Source organism: Aegilops tauschii, chromosome 5 (genome assembly GCF_002575655.3).
Source record: "Aegilops tauschii subsp. strangulata cultivar AL8/78 chromosome 5, Aet v6.0, whole genome shotgun sequence".
NCBI lineage: Eukaryota > Viridiplantae > Streptophyta > Magnoliopsida > Poales > Poaceae > Aegilops > Aegilops tauschii.
Window position 1 is genome coordinate 32,947,195 of NC_053039.3, and position 25,239 is coordinate 32,972,433.

Sequence of the window (25,239 nt, forward strand, 5' to 3'; positions counted from 1 at the left end):
ATAGCTTCCATGTCGCTGATCGCCGATCCAGATGCCGGTGTCGCGTCCTCCATGAGATATCTAGCCCGTGAAGATGATTCCCGCGGGCGGGAAGAACCCTAGACACGCCTCCCCCTGTCGCGTTAGCCGTGAGTCCGAAGACACCAGCTGCAGCAGCGAACGGAGAGGGTAGGGGATCGATTTTCTCCACGTCGTAGCCAGGCGCCGTCAAGAGTATAGGAACCCTTTTTTTAACTTTAGCGACTTTATTTAATTAATAATCATATCCTTTACAATAAGAGGGACCAAGAAATCTGGAGGTTTATCATACCACATCCCTGATTCCTGCCTCAAAAAACTAAATAGCGAGAGGGGAGACCAGTAGGTGCTGAGTTCAATTTGCCATACGGACCCTTTTGCTAGTATGAAAAATCTAAAAGAAACGACTGTAACCACAGCCCAGCACGGGCATAAAAAAAAAACTCCATCCCAATCGATCGATCGATAGTTCTCCAATCTCGACTACCCCTCAAAAAAGAAAAAGAAAAAAAGAAAGAAGATAGTTCTCGACTCATCGGTTGGTTGGCCTGAGTTTGCAATCGCCTACAGGACCTAGGGTTCCGTCTCCGCCGCCTCTAGCTTCCCCTCCCTCCCTCCCTTGCCGGACCCCCGTTCATCCTGCCGACGACCCACATTTCCATCTAGCTCGCTTCTGGCGCAATCCGCACGCCGGCGACCCGGCCGCATTCTCCGCGATCTGCCTGGACCTCGAGCTCGACGACCTCCGCGATCTTCCTCGACCTCGAGCTCGACGACCTCCGCGATCTTCCTCGACCTCGAGCGCGACGACCTCCGCGATCTGCCTCGACCTCGAGCTCGACGACCTCCGCGATCTGCCTCGACCTCGAGCTCGACGACCTCCGCGATCTGCCTCGACCTCGAGCCCGACGACCTCCGCGATCTGCCTCGACCTCAAGACCTCCACGATCTGCCTCGACCGTCGCCTTCCATTCCCATCTGCACTGTCTGACCGGTAAGACCAAACGATTCGTCCTAATCCCTCCTCCTCAAGTTGTTATCGTGATTCACGTTTCGTATGTGCCGTGGGTTAGCTTAAATTAACCGGGGTTAGTTTGTGTTTGTTATTTCTACACAGCTGCTCCCTCCCCGCCCGCCATGAATTATACAACGAGGACCATTGCCTTCAATGGACTGTTTCCCACTATTGTCTGTCAGAAAGACAATAACTCATCCCCACTGTTAGCTTTATGTCAGTATTAGTTTATCACCTGCACATTCTTCTACATTTGAATGATTATTATTACTTTGAATTAAGAATGAGATTGTCTTCACAGGTAATTCATTAATTCTATTGGGCGAGTTCAACTTAAATTTAGGGTATGGTGTCTGTACTATATCAGAGAAGAAACTTATTGACCGTGTCTCTGATTATTTTATGACTAAGGCCACTCACAAGGTTTGTTTTCAATCTCGTGCAATCGAATAGTTTTATGGTTGGGGTTGGGCTGCTAATGTGTAATGCAATTCACAGGGGACGAAAACTAGGAGAACTGCAAACAAAACCCTCAAACGTTTGGCACAACCCATTCAGTGTAAAATGATGCTCACAAGGTATTCAGTTGGTTACTTGTTAATTTGTTCCTTTTATGTGGATTTGTACTTTTGTGTTCTAATGTCATGTTGATGCTGTAGTGTTGAGCATATGGAGACCAGTGAAGAACTCCAGTTATTTGAGAAATTGGGTATTAAAGTTTATCATGCTAATGTTGTTGATCCCAAGGTAAATATTAAGTGCGAACTGTTTTTTTTTTGCTATGTCACCTACTTTTATGCTTGCTTCACAACAAAATTTTATTGCTTTATTTCGTTTAATTTGCTGATTGCTGATATTGGAGCATGATGATTGATTGTACTGATTATGTGATTACCTTCTCTTGCTCATGTTTTTACTAGAACCTTGTGATTTATTTAATTCATGTTGATGTCTAGGAGGAAGAACTTGTTAGAGCCATAGGGACAAATACATTTGACACCCTTTTGGCTGGTCTTGCTGCACATAAAGCCAAGACAGATGTGCAGAGTCGTTCTCCCGGTTCTTCAAAGGTGGATGGGAGTGCAACATCGCATTTGGAGGCAGTCAATTGTGAGCATTTTTGGTCTTGTTATTCGTATTATGGATTTGTAAATCGTTTTAGCAAATGATGTTCACTGCAGTGTTTCTAAAAAGTTGCATTTCAGGGGAATTGATTGATGACTTCCTTACTAAGAACCACACTCAGTTAACAGCATATGGGTATGAATTGATGCTTTGTTTATGTTAATATGTCTCTATTCATGTTACTGATTAATATGTGGCTGTTGTTTTGAGATGGCAGTATCCAGTCTATAAAACAACAGATGATAGATAATAATACAACTGTATGTGCTCTGTTCTGGAATAATCAGTTTCACGTGGTGTCGCAGGTGGTTTTTCTTTTATTATGTTACTTTCTGCACATGTACTTCAATAAATCTGTATGTTTAATAACTTCCATGCTTTCTTATGCAGCTACATGGAACTTTGCTTCTGTTACAAAATAATGCAGATCAGGTTGACAAGCCTATTGTATGGAAGCATTTCAATGATGTATGTTATGCTATTTATTTTGACTTTGTTTTCTTTCCCTAGTTACAGTTCTTACTGTTTGAATGCCCTTTCTAGAAACCTATTTGACAATCATATATTTCCTCATTTTTTTAAGTCATTAATGTCATGTGATGCTTGCATGGGCGAATTAAATTGACTACGGATTCACTTTTTCACAAAGGTTTTGGACAGCTCATGGACACAAGGGAATGACTATGTCGCAAAATCTGTGGATTTTAAAGGCTGCCGGAGGTTCATTATTTATCCTAATATGACTGGCTCATCCGCGCTGGTAGCACTATGTAAGTGTGTCTCAATTGTGATGCAAAATTAGCTCCTGTGGGCTACTTTTAGTCAATCTTGTGTTTTTGCAGGCAATGCCATACTTCTAAGAGGCGATGTGGACCTGAGTAAAATACTCGATTGTAACTTGAGTCTAAATCTTGGCCATCTTCATCAAGTTGTTTTTGGGGCCTCCAAGGTTTAATCGAATCGTTTCTACTTCTGTACATTGTCTTGGGTATATGATGTTAATTTGTTAATGGGCTGTTTTAATTTACAGACTAAATCCTATACCATGAGGCCAGAAGAATGGGTTGTAGCAGTAGGATGCCTTCATCAACCTGTCGATGTTAAAATGAACTTCAAAAGGTTAGTTTGCTTATCTGTAGTTTCTTACTTCACGCGGTTTATATTCTGATAACCTCTTGTGTGGTAATATTGCAGCATCCGTAACATAAAAATCACGAAAGACTTTGAGATTTTTGAGAACTTTGGCTTTGATTTATACCATGGTTTCATCGCTGACCCGGAGGTATGCACTTAATCCAATATGGCATGAGTCGTTGTTCTAGCTACTGTTTCTTGACCTTTTCTAGTCTTTGGAATTAGATTCAGCCTTCCTTCTATGATTTTATATCCGTGTTGCTGTATGACATTTCTCATTTCACCTTTTTTGACACATGTCCTTAGGTGGGTATTTGTTTAAGTACTTTGTGAGTAAACCTTGCTTAGGTAGTTAGGAGTTAAGCACGTTTCGCCTTTTTTGACACATGTCACTTTCTATATATCTCTATACATTACAAGCTGTTGTAGCTGTGCACACTAAACCTTCTAGCCACATAACTGTGTACGCGAGGAAGAAAGAACTTCCAACATGCTCTACTTCTGAAGCCAGATAAATAATTTGTATACTCATTACCACTTTAGACTTGACACAGGAATAATGTTACATTTCTTGTTATTTTGTTACTAACAAATACTTTTAGCCTATGATTTACTATTTATGTTTGTTTAAATGTTTAGGATCTCAATCTTTGCAATGCAATTGGAGAAAGGTATTATGATTGTACAACTGAGAGCCCACCTTCTCATTTGAAGGTAGAAGATCATAGTGAGAACTTTGTTTATTCATTATTCAAAATTCTTTCTATGTGTTGATCCCTTAGATTGTGACAAAGGTAATTCATTTGCAGGAGAGTTACTTGATAAGTTCCTAAAAGATCATGATACCGAACTAACACCTCATGGGTACAAGATATCTACACTATGTTTACACATGTTTTTCTCACTCCAGTAAACTTAATTTGTTGTTTTTTTCAACCTGTCAGTTTGCAAAGTTTACAAGAGGAATTGTCTGAAACAAATATCCATGTTATATTCTGGAACAAACAGTTCCATACTGCTATCAAGGTATCATACTTTGTTAGGTTATTGTCTCAGATTTTACTGAATAACCTTCCTGATATGTTATGTCCTCTATCCTTCTTTCGTGCAGTGCAATAACCGCATCTTTGTTTTGGATCCAAGTTTGAGTTCATTTGATGCTGGCAAAATATGGAGAAGTTTAGACAGTGTAATATCATCGTCACATCTCTTATATCACTACCACCATTCATATTGATTAGGTGTACTAATTTTAGTGACTAGTGAATTACTTGTCACTTGATTGTTTTTCTTTGAGTATATGATTATACTTCACACTCGTTCATTTTTTAGGTGGATGGTGCCGGAGAAACTTTGGCCAGTGTTTCCTACCCTGTAAGTGCATCATAAATGAGATACAATGCTAACTGATAATAATTATCTGGAAGAAGCTAATACAAATCTTTGTTGGTTCGAGTGCTCGTATTGATTTTCTACACGATACGTTTTTCACTATATTGTGTAAGAACAAACTGCTACTATTGATTAGGTGTAGTTATAGTAGTGACTAGTTGAGTATGCTCTATTACTAGTAGTGCTTGTCACTGGATTTTTTGTTGGCTCGGCTACACACTACTCCCTCCGTCCCATAATATAAGACGTTTTTTGACACTATGTATTATATTGTGTTAGGACACAAATGCTACCAACCAGCAGGCCTGTATCTAGATATTTAGTGGATTAACTCTTTGTTTGTTTGAGTGCTCGTAAAGATTTTCACTATTTTCTTTATTAATCCTGCAGAAGTCAGGCGAACATAAATGCATCAGTCCAGATTGTCTATTGGCATTTAACTCACCATTTAATCTTCGACGGCATAATTATGTTCATCATACAAGTTCTGGCAGCAAAGAATTGGTCTGTCTTTTTTCCTTATCTTTCCCATCTATTTATTGTTTTTATATATTTACTTGTGTGTCAAACTCCGCACAGTTAACCTCCATTTGCCAATCTTCTGCAGGACATTTTGCAACACAGAACTGAATTTAGTAATTGTTGGGATAGTGTAAGTTATTTTGAACAAATTATTTATGCTTGTTTTCATAGTTTGCTCATGCATTGTAAATTAGGTTTAGATATAATAACTCTTTTCTTCCTTTTCTTATGCTGTTCAGCTCTCATCTGAAGAGTCTGGGGAGATATTGTCTTTAAAGGATATGAAATTTAAGGTATTTTACTCAACATGACCAGTAACTACACGCCATTTTGTAAGAAAGTTATCTGAAATTGAAATATATTTTCAGAAACTTGAGGGAAAACTCATTGTGCGAATATTAGAACAGCGATCTTCTGAAGGGGACAGTGTTGCTATGACGTTGTTGGTATGTTATTTTGCATGACTTCTATACCATGTTCTGTAAGTATGAAATCAGTAAATAGTTTTTATTCCTTTTTTTTGTGTTCTTATAGGGCATTAGGAGTCGTTTAATGGAAGGAGAAAAGATAACGTCAGCAGTTCTGTTTGCTGTTCTCGATGAAGCCAGCGAGAAAACTTTGTTAAGCTCTGATATTCGTAATTGTGAAGAGGGAAGAATATGGGACGGCAGTCCGAGTGGCATCATGACTGACATGAACTCATTGCTTGCGTGTTACAGCTACTTGCTTGAGAAAGCATTGGTAGGTTTGTACTTTATTATGCAAGAGATGATGTATTGTCACAATATGGTTTCAACATTGGACATACACAAGCTTACATTATATAAATAACAGGTGAACAAATGGTTACAACACAAGGATGCACTAGCAAATAAAGTTGGGGAAGATCTTATTGCCGCGGAGAAAGCGGAGAAAAGGTATCACTAGCACCATTAATGCATTACTGAGATAAAAATTACAGTTTATTATCATTTTGTAACTTCGAAGTGAAATGTCCAGTAGGGGAAAGAAAAAGGCCAACGACCAAAACAAACAGGGAAATCATAGTTCTACCAGAAATCATAGTTCTACTTCTACTGGCCAACGTGATGACCAATCTTTAGAAGGCACTGGAGAGGATACAAGAGATAACGACAAACAGGGAGAGCTAGATATTTCTTCTCATCCTACCGGAAATCATAGTTCTACTTCTACTGGCCAACGTGATGACCAACCTTTAGAAGGCACTGCAGAGGATCCAAGAGATAACAGGTTATATTATCGGTTAATAACATTGAGTCTGTTATTGCTAAGAAATTATTATGATGTCAATTTCTAACTTTGGAGCGGAAACTTCCAGGGTTCAAAGTAGCCAATCGTTAAAACATCCTGAAGACGACACCATTGGCAATCTGTATGATTTGGTTCTTGAATTCCTCAAGAGGTACTGCTTATTCATTTTCCTTCTGACTCGTCTGCTGTTAGAACAAGTGTTTATTTTATGTTGGTTGTTGATTCTTGTTTGGTGAAGAGAAGATCATCTGCTGTTTTATTTTGGTTTCAGTTCCTATGTTAATGCACATATATGATTGGAAATAAATCTGCTTGTGTACTGGACTGCCACTTCACAATGATTTCAACATGGTTGTTGATTTGTCCTATCTTTACTTTTTTTAGTACTTGACCGTTGTAATCCATGCTTTGTTTTTGTCACTATTGGGTTGTATATCATGTCACTGTCTTGTTTGTCGCCAGGATCCAAGTCTATAACATTTTACTAGTTTCCGGAATCCATGCTAGATTTTTGTCAGTACTTGGATCCATGTCATGTTGAATTTTTTATGTCCAACGCGTTGCTGATATTTCCTCATTCATCCCGCTTTATCAATGTTTGTAACATCTAGCTATCTCTAAGTTTCAGTTTATGGAATTAAGAATAAAGATGGTAATGCATTTGCACAAGTGGTATTTCATTTTTATCTTGTATGGTAATCTGGACGGGTGACTTTTGGGTGCTATGAAGTGTAGTGCATAGTGTTATTTTTCCTGATGTACTTGTATTATACTCCCTCCGTCCCAAAATTCTTGTCTTAGATTTGTCTAGATACGGATGTATCTAATACTAAAACGTGACTTGATACATCCGTATTTAGACAAATGTAAGACAAGAATTTTGGGACGGAGGGAGTATGTATTATATGTTATTTGTTTGCTCCTTCCTAAAGTTTGAGACATGTTTTTATATCATGAGTAATGCAGCAGTGGCCATGTTGGCCATGGTGGTGTGGATCAGACTTTTTCGTTTTGTGTTGAACACAAGTGCTATGTTTCATATGTTTACGCAGGTTTAGGAACAACGAACCCAAAAAATTCTACAGAGGCATAATTGAAGCGATTAAATATATGAACAATTTGCATATGCACATTCTTTTTTCGCACATTGAAGAATATTCTCCAGAACTTGCTGCATATATTATTGATCATTATCATGACAGTGACAGGTATGTAAGTATGTTCGAAAGTTACATAGATTCATCCTAATGCTATATGTTTTGCGCACTTGTTGATACATTTCTTGTCATATTTAACATTTGTATCTCATTCTAGTTATATCTTACTAAACAACCTACTGTCATTCTTATCTAGTAGTTTCAAGTTTGTTTAGCCTGGTCCCTGCATCAATTATAAGTTATTTTCTCCACTAAACCTCCCTAAGCTGCTTAGTAAATGTCAATTGTTTGTAGTTATAGTACACACCTACTTTAAATTACCCCATTTTACTATTTTTGGAGTAGCACCTCATCAGTTACTGATTGTCTCTGTTCTAACGTTATTTATATCTTATTCCAGGGTTAAAGCTGATATATCACGTGCTGCTGCTCAATACCTCATCGAACATAATATCGGAAAATCTGAGCAAGAGATACGTGAGGGTATATCTGTGATGATTGTGGGTCTGCCCTCACCAACCAGGTCAGTTTTTTATAATGCCTTAAATAAGAGAACCTTATTTGTCTGATATTAAAAGATTCTTACAACCAAGTAACCAACAAAAATTGATAATTGTCTTTCTTTTCTCAAATGCAGTAACATGTCTTTTAAGAAATATGCTAGGCTAAACAAGTTGATAAGGCCTTTTAAACTTCCAAAGAAGTTTCGTCGACTTTTTTCACCTCGTTGGAAAGGAAGATTGTACTTGATGACATATGCTGGTAGAAAAGCTGCTCGTGGGTTATTGAACTACATCCTTGAGACGCACAAGGAAAAACTCTGTTGGAGAGGTGAATGGAAATTGTCTGACATGCGAATCAAAGATGGATTGTTTCGTATTGACAAACAAGCATTGTATGATGCGGATGTCGATGGGATGGCTGAAGATTTTAAAAAGTACATTGAACTCCTGAATCCTTACTATGTTGTAGTTGAACAATCCTCCTCCAATAGTCCACCATATTGGGAAATTCTTCAAACTGACACCATGGTGATACCAGATCCGTCTAAGGACCCAAAGGCATTTCGCAGATTTCTTTAGTACATGTCTGCACACTTTGCATTCATGCCGCCAGTTAGCATATATCAGTTTCTTTGCCTGCTACATAGCATTTGTGATGGACTAAAGGCAAACAGCGATAGAGAATATCAACCATTGAACTTTGAGCCGAAGAACGGTGTTGAAGGTTGGACACTCAAGGTCATTGAAGTATTTCTGTTTGAGGATGTCTTCTGCATTTCAAGGAATGGTGCCATTGTCAATGTGTACAGTGATTCATACTGGCATCTGCTACAGTTTAGTAGACATTTCTCTTCGCATATTCTAAGACTGACAAAGGTATTTTTAATAATTCTGTTAGTTTATTCTGTTCTCAAGGCCTCAACATACATTCTGTTTAGCTAGTTTTGCTCAGTTGTTGCATCGAAATGATTTGTGATATTGTCTGCATGTTCTGAATTTTGTTTTGTTCTTGTGAAGAAAATTCATGGTCAAGACGTCCAGGATCTGATCTTAATACATTTAATGCTAGCCTGCCGTCTCGATCAATATTTGGCATTACTAGTTCGACACATTGTTAATGACACAAACATGGATGGACTGTAAGTATTTGTGTTTCTTGTTCTATCTTATACTCCCTCCGTCCCAAAATAAGTGACTCAACTTTGTACTAGTTTTAGTATAAAGTTAGTACAAAGTTGAGTCACTTATTTTGGGACGGAGGGAGTAGCATATTGTTCTTCTCAGTTAATGTATTATATGTCATTGTAGATTTTTTCGTGCATGGCAAGCGCTCTTAGCTTCAGAGTGAGTTTCCTTCACATTATATTGCATATTGTAATTAAGTTTTTTGCTCTACATGTAATGATGGGATCATTTAATTTTATTTCTTGTATCATGTACGCAAAATATATAAATGTGAAGTGATAAAACTGAGGAGGAGGATATGTTAGAAAATCTTGAAGTATTTGAATCTTCAACAGCAATGTCACTTTCTTCATCCTCAGATTCAGATGATTTAATATATTTTGTTCATCTTGCTATGTTACATGTAATGAAACCAAAGTTGCATGTTGGCTTGCATGTAATGAAACAATCTGGAAAACAAGAACTGTGATTAGATGATTTAATATATTTTGTTCATCTTGCTATGTTGTACTACATAGATAATAAGCATCTGGTGCAAAAGTTCTGAGGGCTCCTTTGATTCAAAGGAATTTTATAGGATTTCTGGAGGATTGAAATCCTTAGGATTTTTCCCTATGTTGGTCCTTTGATTCATAGGATTGGATCCCATAGGAATTTTTCCTATGGAATCTTTTGTACTACATTTCATATGAAATCTAACATCCACTTCAACCTCTTTACAATTTCTTTGTTTTTTTCTGTGGCATCGAACACTTCATTGTTAACCCTATAGGATTCAAGTGGACATGCCACTCCAACCCTACACTTTTTCTATTCCTACGTTTTCAATATCCTACAAATCAAAGAGGCTCTGAGTTTTAATTTGTATTTAATATATATACATCTAAATTTCTGTTAGCACTAGGAAAAAAATCTGATATGTAATGTGATATATGTGATAATTGTGCAGCGACAAAATTGAGGATGAAGATATTGCAGTTCAAATCCGAGGATGAAGAGTGACAAGGAATGCTATTCCTGGAAAGAAACAAGGTAATATATAAACGCACCCTAAACGCGTTAGCCCTGATCGTGTCGAGTAGGCTAATGCTATAGGGCTGTGCTCTTTTGATGATTATGTCTTGAGTTATTGAGCTATGAGCGTAATCAATGACTGGGTTACTCCTCTCGCGGGGGTGGTGGTGGTGTGGACTGTTTGCTGCCACCAATCCACAAAGGTCCGCCAAGCAGCTGGTGGTTGATCTGTCAACTGGAACATGCAATTCTATCTTTCTTGTGAATGTGGTGATTATGGCTCTCGGATGTACATTCATTTGTTTTGCCAAATGTGTCTTTTCAGTTCTGAATCTCCAAGCCAACATGCAACTTTGGTTTTCAGTTGATGTCGCAACTTTAATGAACTAATTTCTGCCATTCATTTTTCCATATAATGTCTCTACTATAACTGAGTTACAATACTTGCCTGTTCAATTTTCGCAGGCTTCAAAGCATCTGGAGATGCATGCCCTGCTGAACCTGTGCTTGCAGGCAACACTACAGCTCTGCGGGCAAGGGCTGCGGAAATTCACCATGATTTGTGGATGCATGCCCTGATGAACCTTGTTTTTGTTCAGTGCGACGATCATGCTTATGGATAGGACCAACCTGTGTGGCTATGCATGAATTCAGCCGTCTGTTGTGCTAGATAGAAACACCATTTGAGGTTTTTTGATGGGAGTCGGGCTGTTTTTTTGTAGTCTAGCGAATCTGTTTGCCCCCTCTTCTTTGGGCTCTCCGGTGGCTGCACAATCTCACCGGTGCTCCGTGACTTGCAGAACTATGATACCACATCCGTTGTCAGTCCAGCAGGAGTGGGATGGTGTTGTCCATCCTTGCGGTGTGGACTGCGGAGCACATCTCTGCGGCACACGATGGAGGAACTCCAGTTTCTAAATGAAATTGTGGGTCGTTTGTCATTAGATGGTTGGAAGTCAGTTCTTTTTAGAAATGTTGTTCTGTAATTTATTCTTCATGTATCTCTGGTATTAAAGAGAAAGTGGTTCGTTGGTACATTGTGAGCATCTCCTGTCCCACTCGCACGCGTTGAGAGTCGTCTTGCTTGCTCCGACTTCGCCCCTTTTTCTCTCCGGCGGCTCTGCCGTCTGGCGTGAGGATGGGATAGGTGGTTGGCCCCCCTCTGTATATAGTAGTAGTAAATCTAGTAGTCGAGAGAGTCTTGCCTTCGGGGTGTCTGGTGTTATGTCGTTCTCGAGCTCACCATCGACGCGTCCAGGCAGCGTTCGGTGCTCGACGGGTTCCTCCCGAGCTTGTCGTCCATGGAGGACGGGAGCAGATAGGAGTGGATCTGGCAGGAGGTCTCACTCTCCAATAAGCCTGTTATCTTCCCTGATCTCGAGGGCAACCATCTGCTGTTGCTTGCTTTTTCAGGCCATCATGGGGGTGGATGCAGAAATCTGAAGCCTGCAGATCGAGTTCGAGCTTATCAGCACGGGATTCCTTGGTGGAGCCACGGCGCCCTTGGCTGGCTGCCGGTCTTTACCGATGCTCTGTTTCTTCTGGTCGAGTGGCGGCCGACTCTATTCCTCCCGGCTTGCGTGCCTTATGGGAGGCAGTGTCAGCTGCAACTCGGAGGCCATGCGGAGCAGGTTATGCTTCTACGGCGATTTCGTCGCAACAAGTGGTTCGTCCCCGGCGGCGGCGAGGTTAAATCCGGGCGGCGGCTGTCAAGGACTCGATCGCGTTTCTTGCTCTCAGTTTGGGGTCCTCCATGTAAAAGTCGGGGACTTACTTGTTATTTTCTTTTTATGTTGGGTTCTGTTGTAATCTATGCTTTGATGCTTATCCAATGAAGTTTGGGCCTTGGGCCCTTTCACTGTTCAAAAAAAAAACCACTCACCCAGACCTGATCCCCAATATCAAGCAGCACACCATAAGCAGTTGTGTCTCTGCCGATCGAAACGATCATATCCCAGAGGGCTCGTGCTGCTGCAGATCGAAACGACCATATCCCTGAGGGCTACCACGCGAAAGCACGGAGAAGGAGCAAGTCAAGAACCCCGTCTGGGCAAAGCCGTGGCCCTGCCCTGGGAGCCAAATGCAGCTGGGCTTGCTGTAGCAGGGGAATGTGCCATGCCAGTCGAGGTGCAGTACCATCATTGCGCGTGGAGGTGTGCCCGGGTTGGCCTCGCCACAGATAACGTGGGCAGATTTGCAACCGGTCATGCTGCTACCACTTCCAGCTTTGGATTGACATGTTGGCTCCTGTGTTTCTCTTCATGGACTCAATTCTGCGACAAGGAAGAAAGAACAAAAGGTTTTATCTCGCGCGCCTGCTTTTCTGGTTTCTATTCAAGGTACTTATTGGAGTACAACTGAAGAACGGGTTGTGGCCCCCTAACTACGCGTCATGCCATCCCACCAGTGATAAGAGGGACGCCTCGGGTCCTGGCTAACAAAGGAACACAACTAACCTGATGAAACTGAAAATTAATACTAGCTAAAAGCGTTGCCACAGCAGCAAAACAGGAAGGCCTGGGTTTATTCCAACATTCACCCCCTAAACCTAGTCTGCCTACGTCTGGATGAATCTGATGCGTCCCGAAGGCTTGGTCAAAATATCAGTCCCGATGAAAAAATCAACAGTCATCCTCCCTTCTTCCACGCACTCTCTGATGTAGTGGTAGTGGAGGTCAATGTGCTTGCTTTTGTCATGGAGCACTGGATTCTTGCATAGTGTGATCGCTAACTTGTTGTCCACCTGAAGCAGTGGCGTCTGGAGTTCCTTGCTGGTGATCTCAGCCAACAGGCATGCCACTCACGCGCCCTGGCAAGCGGCCGTTGTGGCCGCGATGTACTCAGCTTGGCAGGATGAGTGGGGCACCCCCTCTACTTATGACAACCAACAAAGGGGGCTATCCCCGAGGAAGAAAATGGCTGGAGATGTGCTCTTGCGATCGTCGATGTCGCCGAACATGTCGTTGTCGCTATAGCCGAGAAGCACTGCTTCTCCTGCTTTCCTTTGTGGGAAGCGAGATCCCAAGTCACGAATCCCGACAACATAAATGTACTTGACTATGTGCTTGACCGTGGGCCTTCTTCGCGTGGGGAGGTGGGAGGGAAGGAGACGACGGGGATAAAGGGTTCAAGGGTACCTCCTATATTGCGCTTACTGCGGCAAACAGTCGAGGATTCGCACATGAGGTAGCTAACCTGGACAGGCCCATTTGGGCGACGCGCGATTAAAGTTCAACACGACCCCTTGTGGGAATCGAACCCACGATGTGATGCAGACAAGCGCGCGTCACTTGCCACTCTGACCAGATGACTTATGTTGACTATCTACAACGTGATTTCTAAAGAAACGGACAGCAAGGCAAAACACAAAAGACAAGGTTACATTTTTTTCTCTGAAAAATGTGTTTTAGTGGGACCGAACACATGACCTCCCGCGAGAGAACCATGTCACATGCCACTGTAGTTCATAGATTTGTTGAGTAAAATTGGCAGCTCAGCGATTTTTTTTTAAAATTTTGAATGTAATTTTCTTCTCACAAAAGTATCTTTTTTAAAAAATGAACAATTTTTAGATAAGTAATTAAATCTATAAAGACTCAACATTTTTTTGGAAATCTCACTTCAGAAAAAATAGGAACAATTTTGAAAAATGAGAAATTTTTGAAAAAATGCAAACACTTTTTGAAACAACAACAAATTTGAAAAAGGCAACCATTATTTTAAAAAACATGAACATTTTATGAAATTCCTGAACACTTTTCGAATTTGAGAAAAAATTATGAAAACCTGAAATTTTTTAATTTGTGAACAAATTTTTAAAAGGAGAACATTCTTTGAAAATTCGTGAACATTTTTTGAATTGTGAACAAATTAACATTTTTCGAAATGTAGGAACATTTTTTGAAACTGTGAACAAATTTCGAAAACAATTTTTTTTTGAAATTTCTGAACGTTTTTTGAAAGACGAACATTACTTGACATTGTGAACAAATTTAGAAAACGAGTTTTTTTAAAAATTCCTGAATATTTTCGAAAAAATGAACAAAACCATTCCAAATGATTTTTGAAAAACGGAAGCATTTTTTTGAATACATGAACAATCTTTGAGAACATCACCATTTTTTTAAATGAACTTTTTTAAAAGTACAAAGTTTTTTAAGTTTCCAAACAATTTTTTGAAACATGAACATAAAAAAAATTGAAACTTGGAAAATAAAAAAGAAACAAGAAAGGAAAAAATCAACAGAAAAATGAAAAAAAAGAGAAAAAAGAAAAAAGAAACCGGAAAACCGGTTTAGTAACCTTCGGCTGGGAAACTCTAGAAGGTTCCCAAAACCGAAAACGCCTGAACATATTAATGGCTGGCCCAGGTTACCGCTCGATCGCTAGCAGCGTTGCGCAGTTAAGTTGGTATGGAAGAACTGATGTGTCGTGGGAAATCCTTGTCTATACAAGTTCTCGTACGAGGTTTTTTAGCAGAACTTTGATAGTCGAGAGGTGCAAGCACCGCGAGGTGTGAAGCGATCTCGTACTAAACAAATGGAAATTGACAGCAATAAAAAAAGCATTACTTAGAAAGAGAGATTCTCATACAATATTATATATAATAATAATAATAATAATAATAATAATAATAATAATAATAATAATAATAATAATAATAATAATAATAATAACGCTAAAAATAAGGAGAATTTGGCCATGGTGATTAGGGTCACTCTTCTTTTTATACTTTGGTGGAATTTAACCGGAACTGTTCGTTTTGCCTTCCCGCAAAAAAAAAACTGTTCGTTTTGCCATTTGAGTGTTCTTCATGGTCGATAAAATCTTTCTAGCTCATTGCGAAATGTCGACTATGCGTCGAATAGGATATTCCGGGCTCAAGGGTTTCCGAGGAACCAGAACAGAACGTGATGCTTTCCAATGTACGAAGCCCGTAAAACCGAAAAGCCAGAGGTGATGAAGGGTTGGGCTGGCTAGCTTATCCTTGATTCTTTCTTTCGTCGGCTCTAGCAGGCTGCAAGCCCATGTCGCGCCATTAGCCCATTCGGCTGTTTATAGATTGGATTTGAGGCCTGGATATACTAGCTAGGGTTTCCTCCCGTCCTTGTTCTTGCTTCAAGCCCCCACCCGTCCCCAACCCTTACTTAACCTGAGAGAGAGAGAGAGAGAGAGAGAGAGAGAGAGAAATCCAAAGAAATTGCCATCCATGGCGTCCGGCTGCTGCGTCCTCGTCGATTCAGGGGCGTACATCGACGACACCAACGACAGCACCAACGACAGCACGGCCCGAGACTTTACTACTACAGGCAATCAGATGATGGTTTCCTTATGGCCTGCTCAGCCGCCGATCCCCTCCCGTCTGTCCGTGCACTGCAAGAGGATGCGTCTCGGCCATGTCTTCTTCCAGGAACCCAAGATCCTTTGCGCTGTGGACTGCTTCTTTGTCCTCCGCATCGCCATGGGCCGCAGCCCCCCACCCATAAACATCACAAAGAAGATGAGCGACTACTTCATCTACCAGTCAGCTAGCTCCACAGGTCCGTCGCTCAAGCTCCTCCCGCACCCTCACCCTCACTTGTTCACAGACAATGAGGTTGGCGTCCTCCCCCGCGGCAACGAATTTACCATCGCCGTGCTGTCTCAAACCTCATATTACAATTTCGTGCTCTACCTCTTCAAATCCGAGGACTGGTATTGGACCTCCAAGAAGGTGCTGGTGGACTCGCCGCGGCTACCCTTCCCCATGCCGCTCCCCCCTGACGATGTCCTTGGCCACTTTCAGCATCATGGCAACTCGGTCATCACCATCGGGAGCAGGGGACTCGTTGGCTGGGTTGATCTCTGGCACGGAATACTGCTCTACGACGTGCTCCGTGACGACAACGACAAAGTACGCCTTGTGCCGCTGCCGGTAAGGCTGGGAAGCCATGGCGGCTATGCGCTTGTTTGCTGTCCAAAGCCTTACCGAAGCGTTGCTGTCCTGGGGGATTGCCTCAAGTTTGTCGAGTTGGAAGTCTCCGGCGATCGTCTTCCTGGTAAAGACCCTGAAACCAGGGGCCCCAATATCAGAATTGATGACTGGGCACTCACCACATATACCAACTGCAACATCACCGGCGATCCCGACGATTGGATAATCGACTTCACTGTCAAGGCATCTGCCATCCGAATTGACACAGCAATGCGGTCTGGATTGGTTCGCTGTGGAATGCTGCGTAAGAGTGAGGCTGCAGAGAGAAACTTGCAAAATCTCTGGACATGTCAGCCTGTTCTCAGCCTGAATGACCAAGGTACTGTTGTTTACCTCATCACCAGGGTCAAATTCCGGCACCCTAAGGCATGGCTTCTTGCTGTTGACATGGCCAACAAGCAAGTACGAGCAATGGCTAAGATTGAGGCTGAAAGGAGCACCGCCTTGTCGCTCAAGTATTTTCCTTGTAGGATCTCATCTCCAGCTACCTGCCTGAATGGGACAACTATGCCAGGTAATTATAATATAGCGTCAAATGCCATGTCCTGTGATTACTTGTATAAGCTGCAACCGCTAAGATATTTGTTTTTTGCCAAATCTGCAAGACTTGCAATTGTTAACTACTGAGCCCAATGTGACAATGAATTTCCTTAGAATGCTTACCGAGGAGAATTAACATTGTAGTGATATACTGATGTGAAATCAACTATGTAGTGTTTTTGTCGGTCATGTCCTAAGTTCTGCCTCGCTTGAAGATTGTTGTAGTGCCTCAAGTGCATCATTATTCCAAGAAACCAATCAAACACTTGAGTTTATTTACCTACTGAACTTCACTCTCAATTACAAGTGGAGTACATGACAATTGTCCAGTGTCATGTCAGAACTGGTCAGAAGCGGTACTGCAGTAGAGAACATATGGTTGGGGTCCACCTGAGAACAAACCATTGGAATGAGATGCCACAAGAAGGTCATTCCCATGAAATTTCTGGCTTTGCGTTGCCATAATTTAGGGAATATTGGATCTCTTGATTTAACAGGGACGTGAATGGAGTGATGGTTAATTCTTTTTGCACCGAGTCGCGTGAAATTAATTCTTTTTATTTGCGCTGAAATGAGTAAACGTTAATATTTAACAGTGAATAAAATGAAACTTAACTTGTGCTGATTCCTCCCCTAATTTGTATCTTGTTTTATTCTAGCATCATATCTTAGCGTGTGATAATTAACATGAAGATTTTTCCCTGTTGCTGTTTGAATTGGTAGAAGATGCAACTACATTCTGTAGCATTTCTAATTTTATCTATTTACTATTTATCTTATCAAAGAGCTGATTTGTTTACTCTCTGTTTCCATGAATGAAGTTACTCGTGGCACACTGATGCTTGGGGAACAAACTGCGGGTGATGGCGGGAAATGAACTGCGTCTACCGAACCTGGTGAAGGTTAAGGTTTATAATAGTTAATCTGAGTGTTTTACCGGGACACTTTGTATGCTCGCTCGTATGGGGTTGTAATAATGTTGAGGACATTCTTCTCTGCATGTGGTTATATCTTATTTTTCTGTACTCCTAATTTGAATTTGGCGGTATTGCATTACCAGTGTTATTTACATTATTGCATCATAAAATGTGCGTATACTTCATATAATATTTGATGAATACATTGCATTGCATTGCCAGTAGTTGTTACTAGGAAGGATCGCGTAGTTGCCGCTTGATGAAAACTGGTGCCCCTACCTTATCCCCTAATATTTCTCTACTTTCCCAGGCCACAGTCTTCATCATAGCGAGATTGGCCTGCAGAAGAAGCTTTCCCACTCTACATGTCTTTTTAGTCCTACTAGTTTTTACTAGTCCTTTTGTTAAAATTATACCTTCCGTTTGCTCGTCGTTCTAAACTGATGTCGTCAACACAGGCAGTGTGTAAAGCTAGTCTGCGGTTTCAGAGGCTAGTCATTTACAAAATGAATGGAAAAAGTCGAGTCGTACTCAACAGATTCGTTGAACTCCAACACGGGAAGGAAGGTAGCCAGAGGGGATGGGGGCCTCGGTAGTGAGGAGGGGAGGAAGGAGATCGAAGGGGAGAGAGCATGGCGTGCTTTGCCTCTCATGTGCGCGAGAGATGACAAGATGTGGCTCCGTGTGTTTTGCTGCCGCCGCTGATTACTAAGCTACACCTACACGCGTGTTTCTTCTTCTTTTTTGCTGCTGATTGCAGTTGCGCTTTTTTGCCCTGCTGCTGCTGAAATTGCTATAGCCGCAGCTTGCTAGCAGGTAGCAGTATAACATTGTTTTTTGAGTTGTTGATTGTTTTTGAGATAGCTACCCACTTATTCCAAGTGGTAGCAGTATAACATTGTTAAGTGTAAACTGATGCTTTGTTGCTATTGCTTGCTGCTCTGAATTTTTGTTATGAACCGTATCAAACGTTTTGAGCTTGAGATAGGTATTTGATAGGTACGTACGGAACAAATTATAACGCGAGTGGGATATAAGGAGTGAGCAGAAATAAAGAAAGGTGTACATTTCAAAACTTAAAAAATGAGTCTAAAAGAGTACGTAGATTTAATAAAAACAAAAATCAAAATTAAAGGTTCAAACTAATAGTAGACCAAATTAAAACATTCACTGGTAGAAAAAGAGGCTTCCATACGCCCCCATTAGTCCCCAAAACAATCGAACCGCGACCAAAGGGGTCTTTAGTCGCGGTTTGGGAGGAGACCCGCGACCAACTATCTGGGCCCAGCGCGCTCGGTCGACAGCTGGCGGACGGGAGGGGCTTTAGTCCCGGTTGGCCTGGCCAACCGGGACTAAAGGGCCCCGAAGGCCTTTAGTCGCGGTTGGCCAGGCCAACCGGGACTAAAGGCCCATCCAGCTGGCGGACGGGAGGGGCTTTAGTCCCGGTTGGCCTGGCCAACCGCGACTAAAGGTCCCCGAAGGCCTTTAGTTGCGGTTGGCCAGGCCAACCGGGACTAAAGGCCCATCCCTATATATAGGACTCAGCTCACTTCACTTCACTCAGCTCACTTCATAATTTTCAGAAGGGGGTGGTGGGTTTGCTTTTGGTTCCTCCTATGCACACAAGGTGTTTGATGAAATGCCCGAGAGCCTGAAACAAACATGATGTGAAGTGTCCGAGCCACACTTGTTTTCTCATTTATTTTTCCTCCGCGATCGCGGTTAGCAACTTGAACCTTTCATGTGTCATTGATAAAATATGCATGTGTGTAGTTCATTGTTTAATTTGTATTATTTCTAGCTAGTTAGTTTAACAAATGCATGATGGTTAATTATATACTTTATATAATAATAATGCAGATGAATCGGCAATGGATGTACGGTCCCCGAGTCTCCGGCGAGTTCACTACGGGTTTGAAAGATTTCCTCGTAGTGGCAAATGCGAACAAGCAGCAAGGTTTTATTATTTGTCCATGTGCTGTCTGTAAGAATCAGAAGGGTTACTCCTCCTCAAGAGACGTTCACTTGCACCTGCTTCGGCACGGTTTCATGCCAAGCTATAATTGTTGGACCAAGCATGGAGAAAGAGGGGTTAGAATGGAAGAAGATGAAGAAGGGGATGATATCGATGACAACTATCATGATCATTTCGGTGATACTTTCATGGAGGATGATGCTGAAGGTGGGGAAGGGTTAGGTGAAGGTGAAGAAGAGGCACATGATGAGCCCGCTGATGATCTTGGTCGGACCATTGCTGATGCACGGAGACGTTGCGAAACCGACAAGGAGAGGGAGAATTTGGATCGCATGTTAGAGGATCACAAAAAGTCGTTGTATCCAGGATGCGATAATAGTCTGAAAAAGCTGGGCTGCACACTGGATTTGCTAGAATGGAAGGCACAGGAAGGTGTAGGTGACTCATCATTTGAAAATTTGCTGAAAATGTTGAAGAATATGTTTCCGAAGAATAACGAGTTGCCCGCCAGTACGTACGAAGCAAAGAAGGTTGTCTGCCCTCTAGGTTTAGAGGTTCTGAAGATACATGCATGCATTAACGACTGCATCCTCTACCGCGGTGAATACGAGAATTTGAATGAATGCCCTGTATGCACTGCATTGCGTTATAAGATCAGAGGCGATGACCCTGGTGACGATGTTGAGGGCGAGAAACCCAGGAAGAGGGTTCCCTCCAAGGTGATGTGGTATGCTCCTATAATACCACGGTTGAAACGTCTGTTCATGAACAAAAAGCATGCCAAGTCGTTGCGATGGCACAAAGAGGACCGTAAGTCCGACGGGGAGTTGAGACACCCCGCTGATGGAACACAATGGAGAAAGATCGACAGAGTGTTCAAAGATTTTTGATATATAATTGTATTTTTAAGATTTTAAAATGAATTAGTTTCATTTTTCTGATTTTAAAAGGAAAAAGGAAGAAGAAGAAAGAAGGAAAAAGGAAGAAAAAAACAGAAGAAAAAACGAAAAACAGAAGAAAAACATAAGAAAAAAACAGAAGAAAAAAACAAACAGAAGAAAAAAGGAAAAAGGAAAAAAGGAAGAAAAAAAGAAGAAAAAAAAGAAAAAGGAAGAAACAAACAGAAGAAAAAAACAGAAGAAAAAAGGAAGAAAAAACAGAAGAAAAACAAGAATAAAATAAACAGAGGAAAAACAAAATAATATAAACTTTAATAAAATATATAAGTACAAACAAAATAAAATAAATTTTAATAATATAAATAAATAAGTAATTAGAAACTTTAATAGCAAAAATAATTATCATAAAGTAAAATAAATAAGTAATTAGAAACAAAATAAATAAAGCAAAAAAGAAAACAAAAAACAGGCAAAAAATAAAAAATATGCCACCTAATGGGCCACCACGGCCTGAATACGACTAGAAACCCATTAATGGGCCAGGATTCAGGCCCGCAGAAGGCCCAGTAGGCCCACAGGCACATAGTGACAGAATAGGCCCGTAAGCCTGCATTTGAGAGGAGCTCGAAGTGGTGAGCGCAGCCGCGCTTATAAACCACTGTCGAAGCCTCTCGACTAGCGAGGTGGGACTAAACATCCCACCGCACCGCGCCAGTTCCAGCACAGACCTTTAGTCCCGGTTGGGGAGGCGGACCGCGACTAAAGGGTACCCTTTAGTTGCGGTTGTTGTCCCCAACCGCGACTAAAGGGTCTTTCTGCGCGGGAGCGAAAGCGGCGCCAAAACCCTTTAGTCCCGGTTGGGGAGGCGGACCGCGACTAAAGGGTACCCTTTAGTCGCGGTTGGTGTGGCCAGCCGCGACTAAAGGGTACCTTTAGTCGCGGTCCTCCTCCCCAACCGCGACTAAAGGTGCGTCTATAAATACTGCACTTAGCAGTTTCGCCATTTCCCATTCTCCTCTCTCTCGACGCCGAAGCGCTGCCCCGACGCCGATCGACGCCGAAGCCCTGCCCCGACGCCGACGCCGAAGCCCTGCCCCGACGCCGAAGCCCTGCGCGCCGCCGCTTCCGTCCCCAGTGAGCGCCGCCTCCGCCCGTGCCCTGCCCTTGCCCGCCGGCCGCCGCCCGTCGCCCAACGCCCTGCCGCCCGCCGCCCGACGCCCTGCCGCCCGCCGCCCGACGCCCTGCCGCCCGCCGCCCGACGCCCTGCCGCCCGCCGCCCGCTGGCCCTGCCTGCCGTCCTCCGCGCGCCGGCAGAAGAAGAAGAAGGAAGAAGGAAAAGGAAGAAGAAGAAGAAAGAAAAAGGAAAAAGGAAGAAGAAGAAAGAAAGAAGAAAAAAAGGAAGAAGAAAAAAAGAAAGAAGAAAGAAAGAAGAAAAAGGAAGAAGAAAAAAAGAAAGAAGAAAAACAAAGGAGGAAGAAAAAAAAGGAAGAAGAAAAAAAGAAAGAAGAAAGAAAGAAGAAAAAGGAAGAAGAAAAAAGGAAGAAGAAAAAAAGAAAGAAGAAGAAAGAAGAAAGAAAAAGGAAGAAGAAAAAACAAGAAAGAAAAAGGAAGAAGAAAAAAATGAAAACCAAATGAAAACCAAAAGAAAGAAGAAAGAAAAAGGAAGAAGAAAAAAAGAAGAAGAAAGGAAGAAGAAAGGAAGCAGAAGAAGAAAGAAAGAAAAAAGAAAAAGGAAGAAGAAGAAAGAAAGAAGAAAGGAAGAAGAAGAAAGGAAGAAGAAGAAAGAAAGAAGAAGAAAAAAAATGAAAACCAAATGAAAACCAAAAGAAAGAAGAAAGAAAAAGGAAGAAGAAAAAAAGAAGAAGAAAGGAAGAAGAAAGGAAGAAGAAGAAAGAAAGAAAAAAGAAAAAGGAAGAAGAAGAAAGAAATAAGAAAGGAAGAAGAAGAAAGGAAGAAGAAGAAAGAAAGAAGAAGAAAGGAAGAAGAAGAAAGAAAGAAGAAGAAAGGAAAAAGGAAGAAGAAGAAAGGAAGAAGAAGAAAGAGGAAGAAGAAAGGAAGAAGAAGAAAAAAAAGAATTTTACTTAAAGAATCTTATTTTTTAATTCCTCCTCCCCTATGTCCCCTTAATCTTATTTTTTAATTCCTTTATACTTAAAGAATTTTTACTACATGCAGGAGTGACATATGGCGGACGATAGAACCGAGCCGCTTAGGGATCCGGAGGCTGAACGTTATTTAATGGACATCATCAACAACGAGATTCCTTATGTGCCGGGCTCAGAATATGAGCAACAAGAGGATGTAGTCTCTTCTTTTCTGAACCTTGACGGTGGAACAGAGATTGTCGATGATCAAGAAGGTGAAGGAACGGACATTGTCGACGGAGGTCAACCGTCAACAACCGACGATCTCGAATTGCAAGTAGCAACCACCTCCGGCGAGGTATATATATACATTGAGCCTCTCGTGATACAAACTTACTGAAATGTGAATACATATGTATTAACGCGCGCGACTCTCTTTCTTTTTTTAGCCCTCCGGATCGAGTACGACAAAGCGTGGCAAATCCAAGGCGATGAAAACAGGAGAAACATATGCCATTGAGTTTGTCAGTGAAACCGGCAAGCCCCTACAGCACACCTTAAAGTTTATCAACCAATGCGGAGTCGTTGTTAGAGACAACGTCCCGATCACCGTCCAAGAATGGAAGGAGCCAAAGAAGGCACGTCTTGGTTTCAGTTTTGTCGACAAGAGAACGAAAAAGGATTGCTGGAGAAAGCTTATGGAACATTTCATTCTACCTCCGGAATACAACAAAGTCGATGAATTCGGTAACGAGGTTCCGGGTGGACGTCAGAGGAGGAGGCTAGTTAAAGAGTTCGCTCTTCAGAGGATGGGCGAAGCATTCCGGAACTTCAAGAAAAATTTAACCCGTGACTATGTCAACAAGGGCAAGACTCCGGATTTCAATGGACAACATGAGAAACTGAAAGATGATTGGCCAGAATTTGTGAGGCAAAAGCAATCGGAGCATTTCAAGGAAATATCGAAAAAAATAAGGATAATGCGAGTAAGAAAAAGTTCCATCATATTATGGGGCCAGGAGGATACCGCCTTTCGGAGCCTAGGTGGCAGAAGATGGAGGAGGACCTGAGGGTGCGAGGAATCCCTCTAGGTACAGAGGGATGGGACCCAAGGGCCAAAAGCTGGTGGTACGGGCATGGGGGATCGCTAGACCCGGAGACAGGGGTGTGTGTTCACCGGCAGAGACAGTTTTCTCCCACCCAAGCCCTTATTGACGCAATGACCCAAGCTCAAGAGGGCTTGATCAAGTTCAACAGAGAGAAAGACGCACTGACAACAGCCCTCGGGAATGATGAACACGGAGGACGTGTACGAGGCAAAGGCAAAGTTCCGTGGAAAGTAGGGTTTTCCCAGGACAATGACCCGTACTGTTACAGAAGCCGTAAGAGAAAGACGGACCGGGATGCAGATCTTATGACGAAGTTTGCATCGGAACTCCATGAGTTGAAGCAGACCGTGCATGAACTAGTGAAAGAAAAATCGGCTGTAGGGCCGCATGAAGATCATGAAGCGGATCGCGGAAGCCAGCAGCGGAGAAGCAGCGTGGCTTCCACGGATGCCCCGCCTGCTGCTAGTGCACCGATGATCGAGATTCGTGCACCGGAGCCTCACTACCCCGTGGATGATGTAAAGGAGATGAAAGAATGTGATCTGCATTATCCCGTGGGGAACGTTTCCACGAAGGTAGCTAGCGGCAGTGCTTTACCCTGTACACCTGGAGCACTCCACCACAACAACCCCATTGCATATGGCTATGCTCGTGTCACGGTGGAAGACATAGTCCAAGGGTTTGAGGACCTGGAGATTGACAAACCTACACCCGAAGGGGAGAGAAGACTTGGAGATGTCAAGCGCCAGTTCATTCTATGGAAAAAGAAGTACATAGTGTTTCCAGGCGAGGCGCCAAGGCTAGCAAGTCCACCCCCCTCCGATGGTGGTGGTGGTGGTGGCGGTGGTGGTGGTCGTGGTGGTTCACCTACACCTCCTTCACGCCATTCGACGCCGTCCCCCGATCCACAACCTCCGGCGGGTACGACGCCCCCCAATCCTCCTCCGACGGGTACGACGCCCCCCAATCCACCTCCGGCGAAGAAGCAGAAGCAGGCGGACAGCAAGGAAACCCGCTCCTGGACTATTAACCCGGACCCTTATGTACCTAAGACCACAAGGGTACCGGAGCCATCACTGAAGCCTCTCCTCCCAAGGCCTGGGGAACTTAGTGAAGCTGAAACCAAATTGGCCGCGTCTGCTGATTATGAGAAATGGAAGGCGGATATGAAGGCGAAAAAAGAGCCTGAGCCCAAGCAAGTATTCACTGAGAAGCAAAAGAAGTGGGCTAAGGATTTTTTGACCACACCGTCCCAAGCCGAGCTGAATATGCCTGACGACTATGGACATGAACTTCGTAGGCAAGCAAAAATATTGAAGGAGGAGAAAGAAGAAAGTAAAAAAAGCGGGAAACAAGTTGACCAGCTCGGGATGCAGAAGAAACAATCGATCCCCCCGCTCATAG

At 42.4% G+C, this 25,239-nt stretch overlaps 2 protein-coding genes across 5 annotated transcripts; both read left to right on the forward strand.

Moving 5' to 3' along the window:
- Nucleotides 1-547: 547 nt before the first annotated feature.
- LOC109780424 (uncharacterized) lies at nucleotides 548-11,374 on the forward strand. 4 transcript variants are annotated; one of them, XM_020339011.4, is made up of 33 exons: nucleotides 548-1,012; nucleotides 1,136-1,249; nucleotides 1,335-1,456; nucleotides 1,532-1,611; nucleotides 1,693-1,780; nucleotides 1,990-2,143; nucleotides 2,239-2,293; nucleotides 2,376-2,463; nucleotides 2,549-2,626; nucleotides 2,808-2,928; nucleotides 3,001-3,107; nucleotides 3,189-3,277; nucleotides 3,353-3,440; nucleotides 3,932-4,019; nucleotides 4,102-4,156; nucleotides 4,237-4,318; nucleotides 4,404-4,481; nucleotides 4,625-4,666; nucleotides 5,075-5,188; nucleotides 5,292-5,336; nucleotides 5,446-5,499; nucleotides 5,575-5,652; nucleotides 5,741-5,947; nucleotides 6,041-6,123; nucleotides 6,206-6,457; nucleotides 6,546-6,629; nucleotides 7,531-7,686; nucleotides 8,036-8,158; nucleotides 8,273-9,014; nucleotides 9,156-9,277; nucleotides 9,447-9,482; nucleotides 10,273-10,355; nucleotides 10,803-11,374. In XM_020339011.4, the coding sequence occupies exons 2-29, from the start codon at nucleotides 1,156-1,158 to the stop codon at nucleotides 8,715-8,717; spliced, it is 3,150 nt and encodes a 1,049-aa protein (XP_020194600.1). In that variant the 5' UTR covers nucleotides 548-1,012; nucleotides 1,136-1,155; the 3' UTR covers nucleotides 8,718-9,014; nucleotides 9,156-9,277; nucleotides 9,447-9,482; nucleotides 10,273-10,355; nucleotides 10,803-11,374. The 4 variants fall into 4 exon arrangements, with proteins under 4 accessions (XP_020194600.1, XP_040244662.1, XP_040244663.1 ...); XM_040388728.3 differs by having other exon boundaries at nucleotides 6,209-6,457; XM_040388729.3 differs by lacking the exon at nucleotides 5,075-5,188.
- A 4,055-nt stretch (nucleotides 11,375-15,429) lies between these two features.
- Nucleotides 15,430-17,904, forward strand: LOC109780425 (uncharacterized). Its single transcript, XM_020339015.3, has 2 exons — nucleotides 15,430-16,825; nucleotides 17,673-17,904. Exons 1-2 carry the CDS (start codon nucleotides 15,547-15,549, stop codon nucleotides 17,726-17,728), a joined length of 1,335 nt encoding a protein of 444 aa, XP_020194604.1. The 5' UTR covers nucleotides 15,430-15,546; the 3' UTR covers nucleotides 17,729-17,904.
- The last annotated feature ends 7,335 nt before the right edge of the window (nucleotides 17,905-25,239 follow it).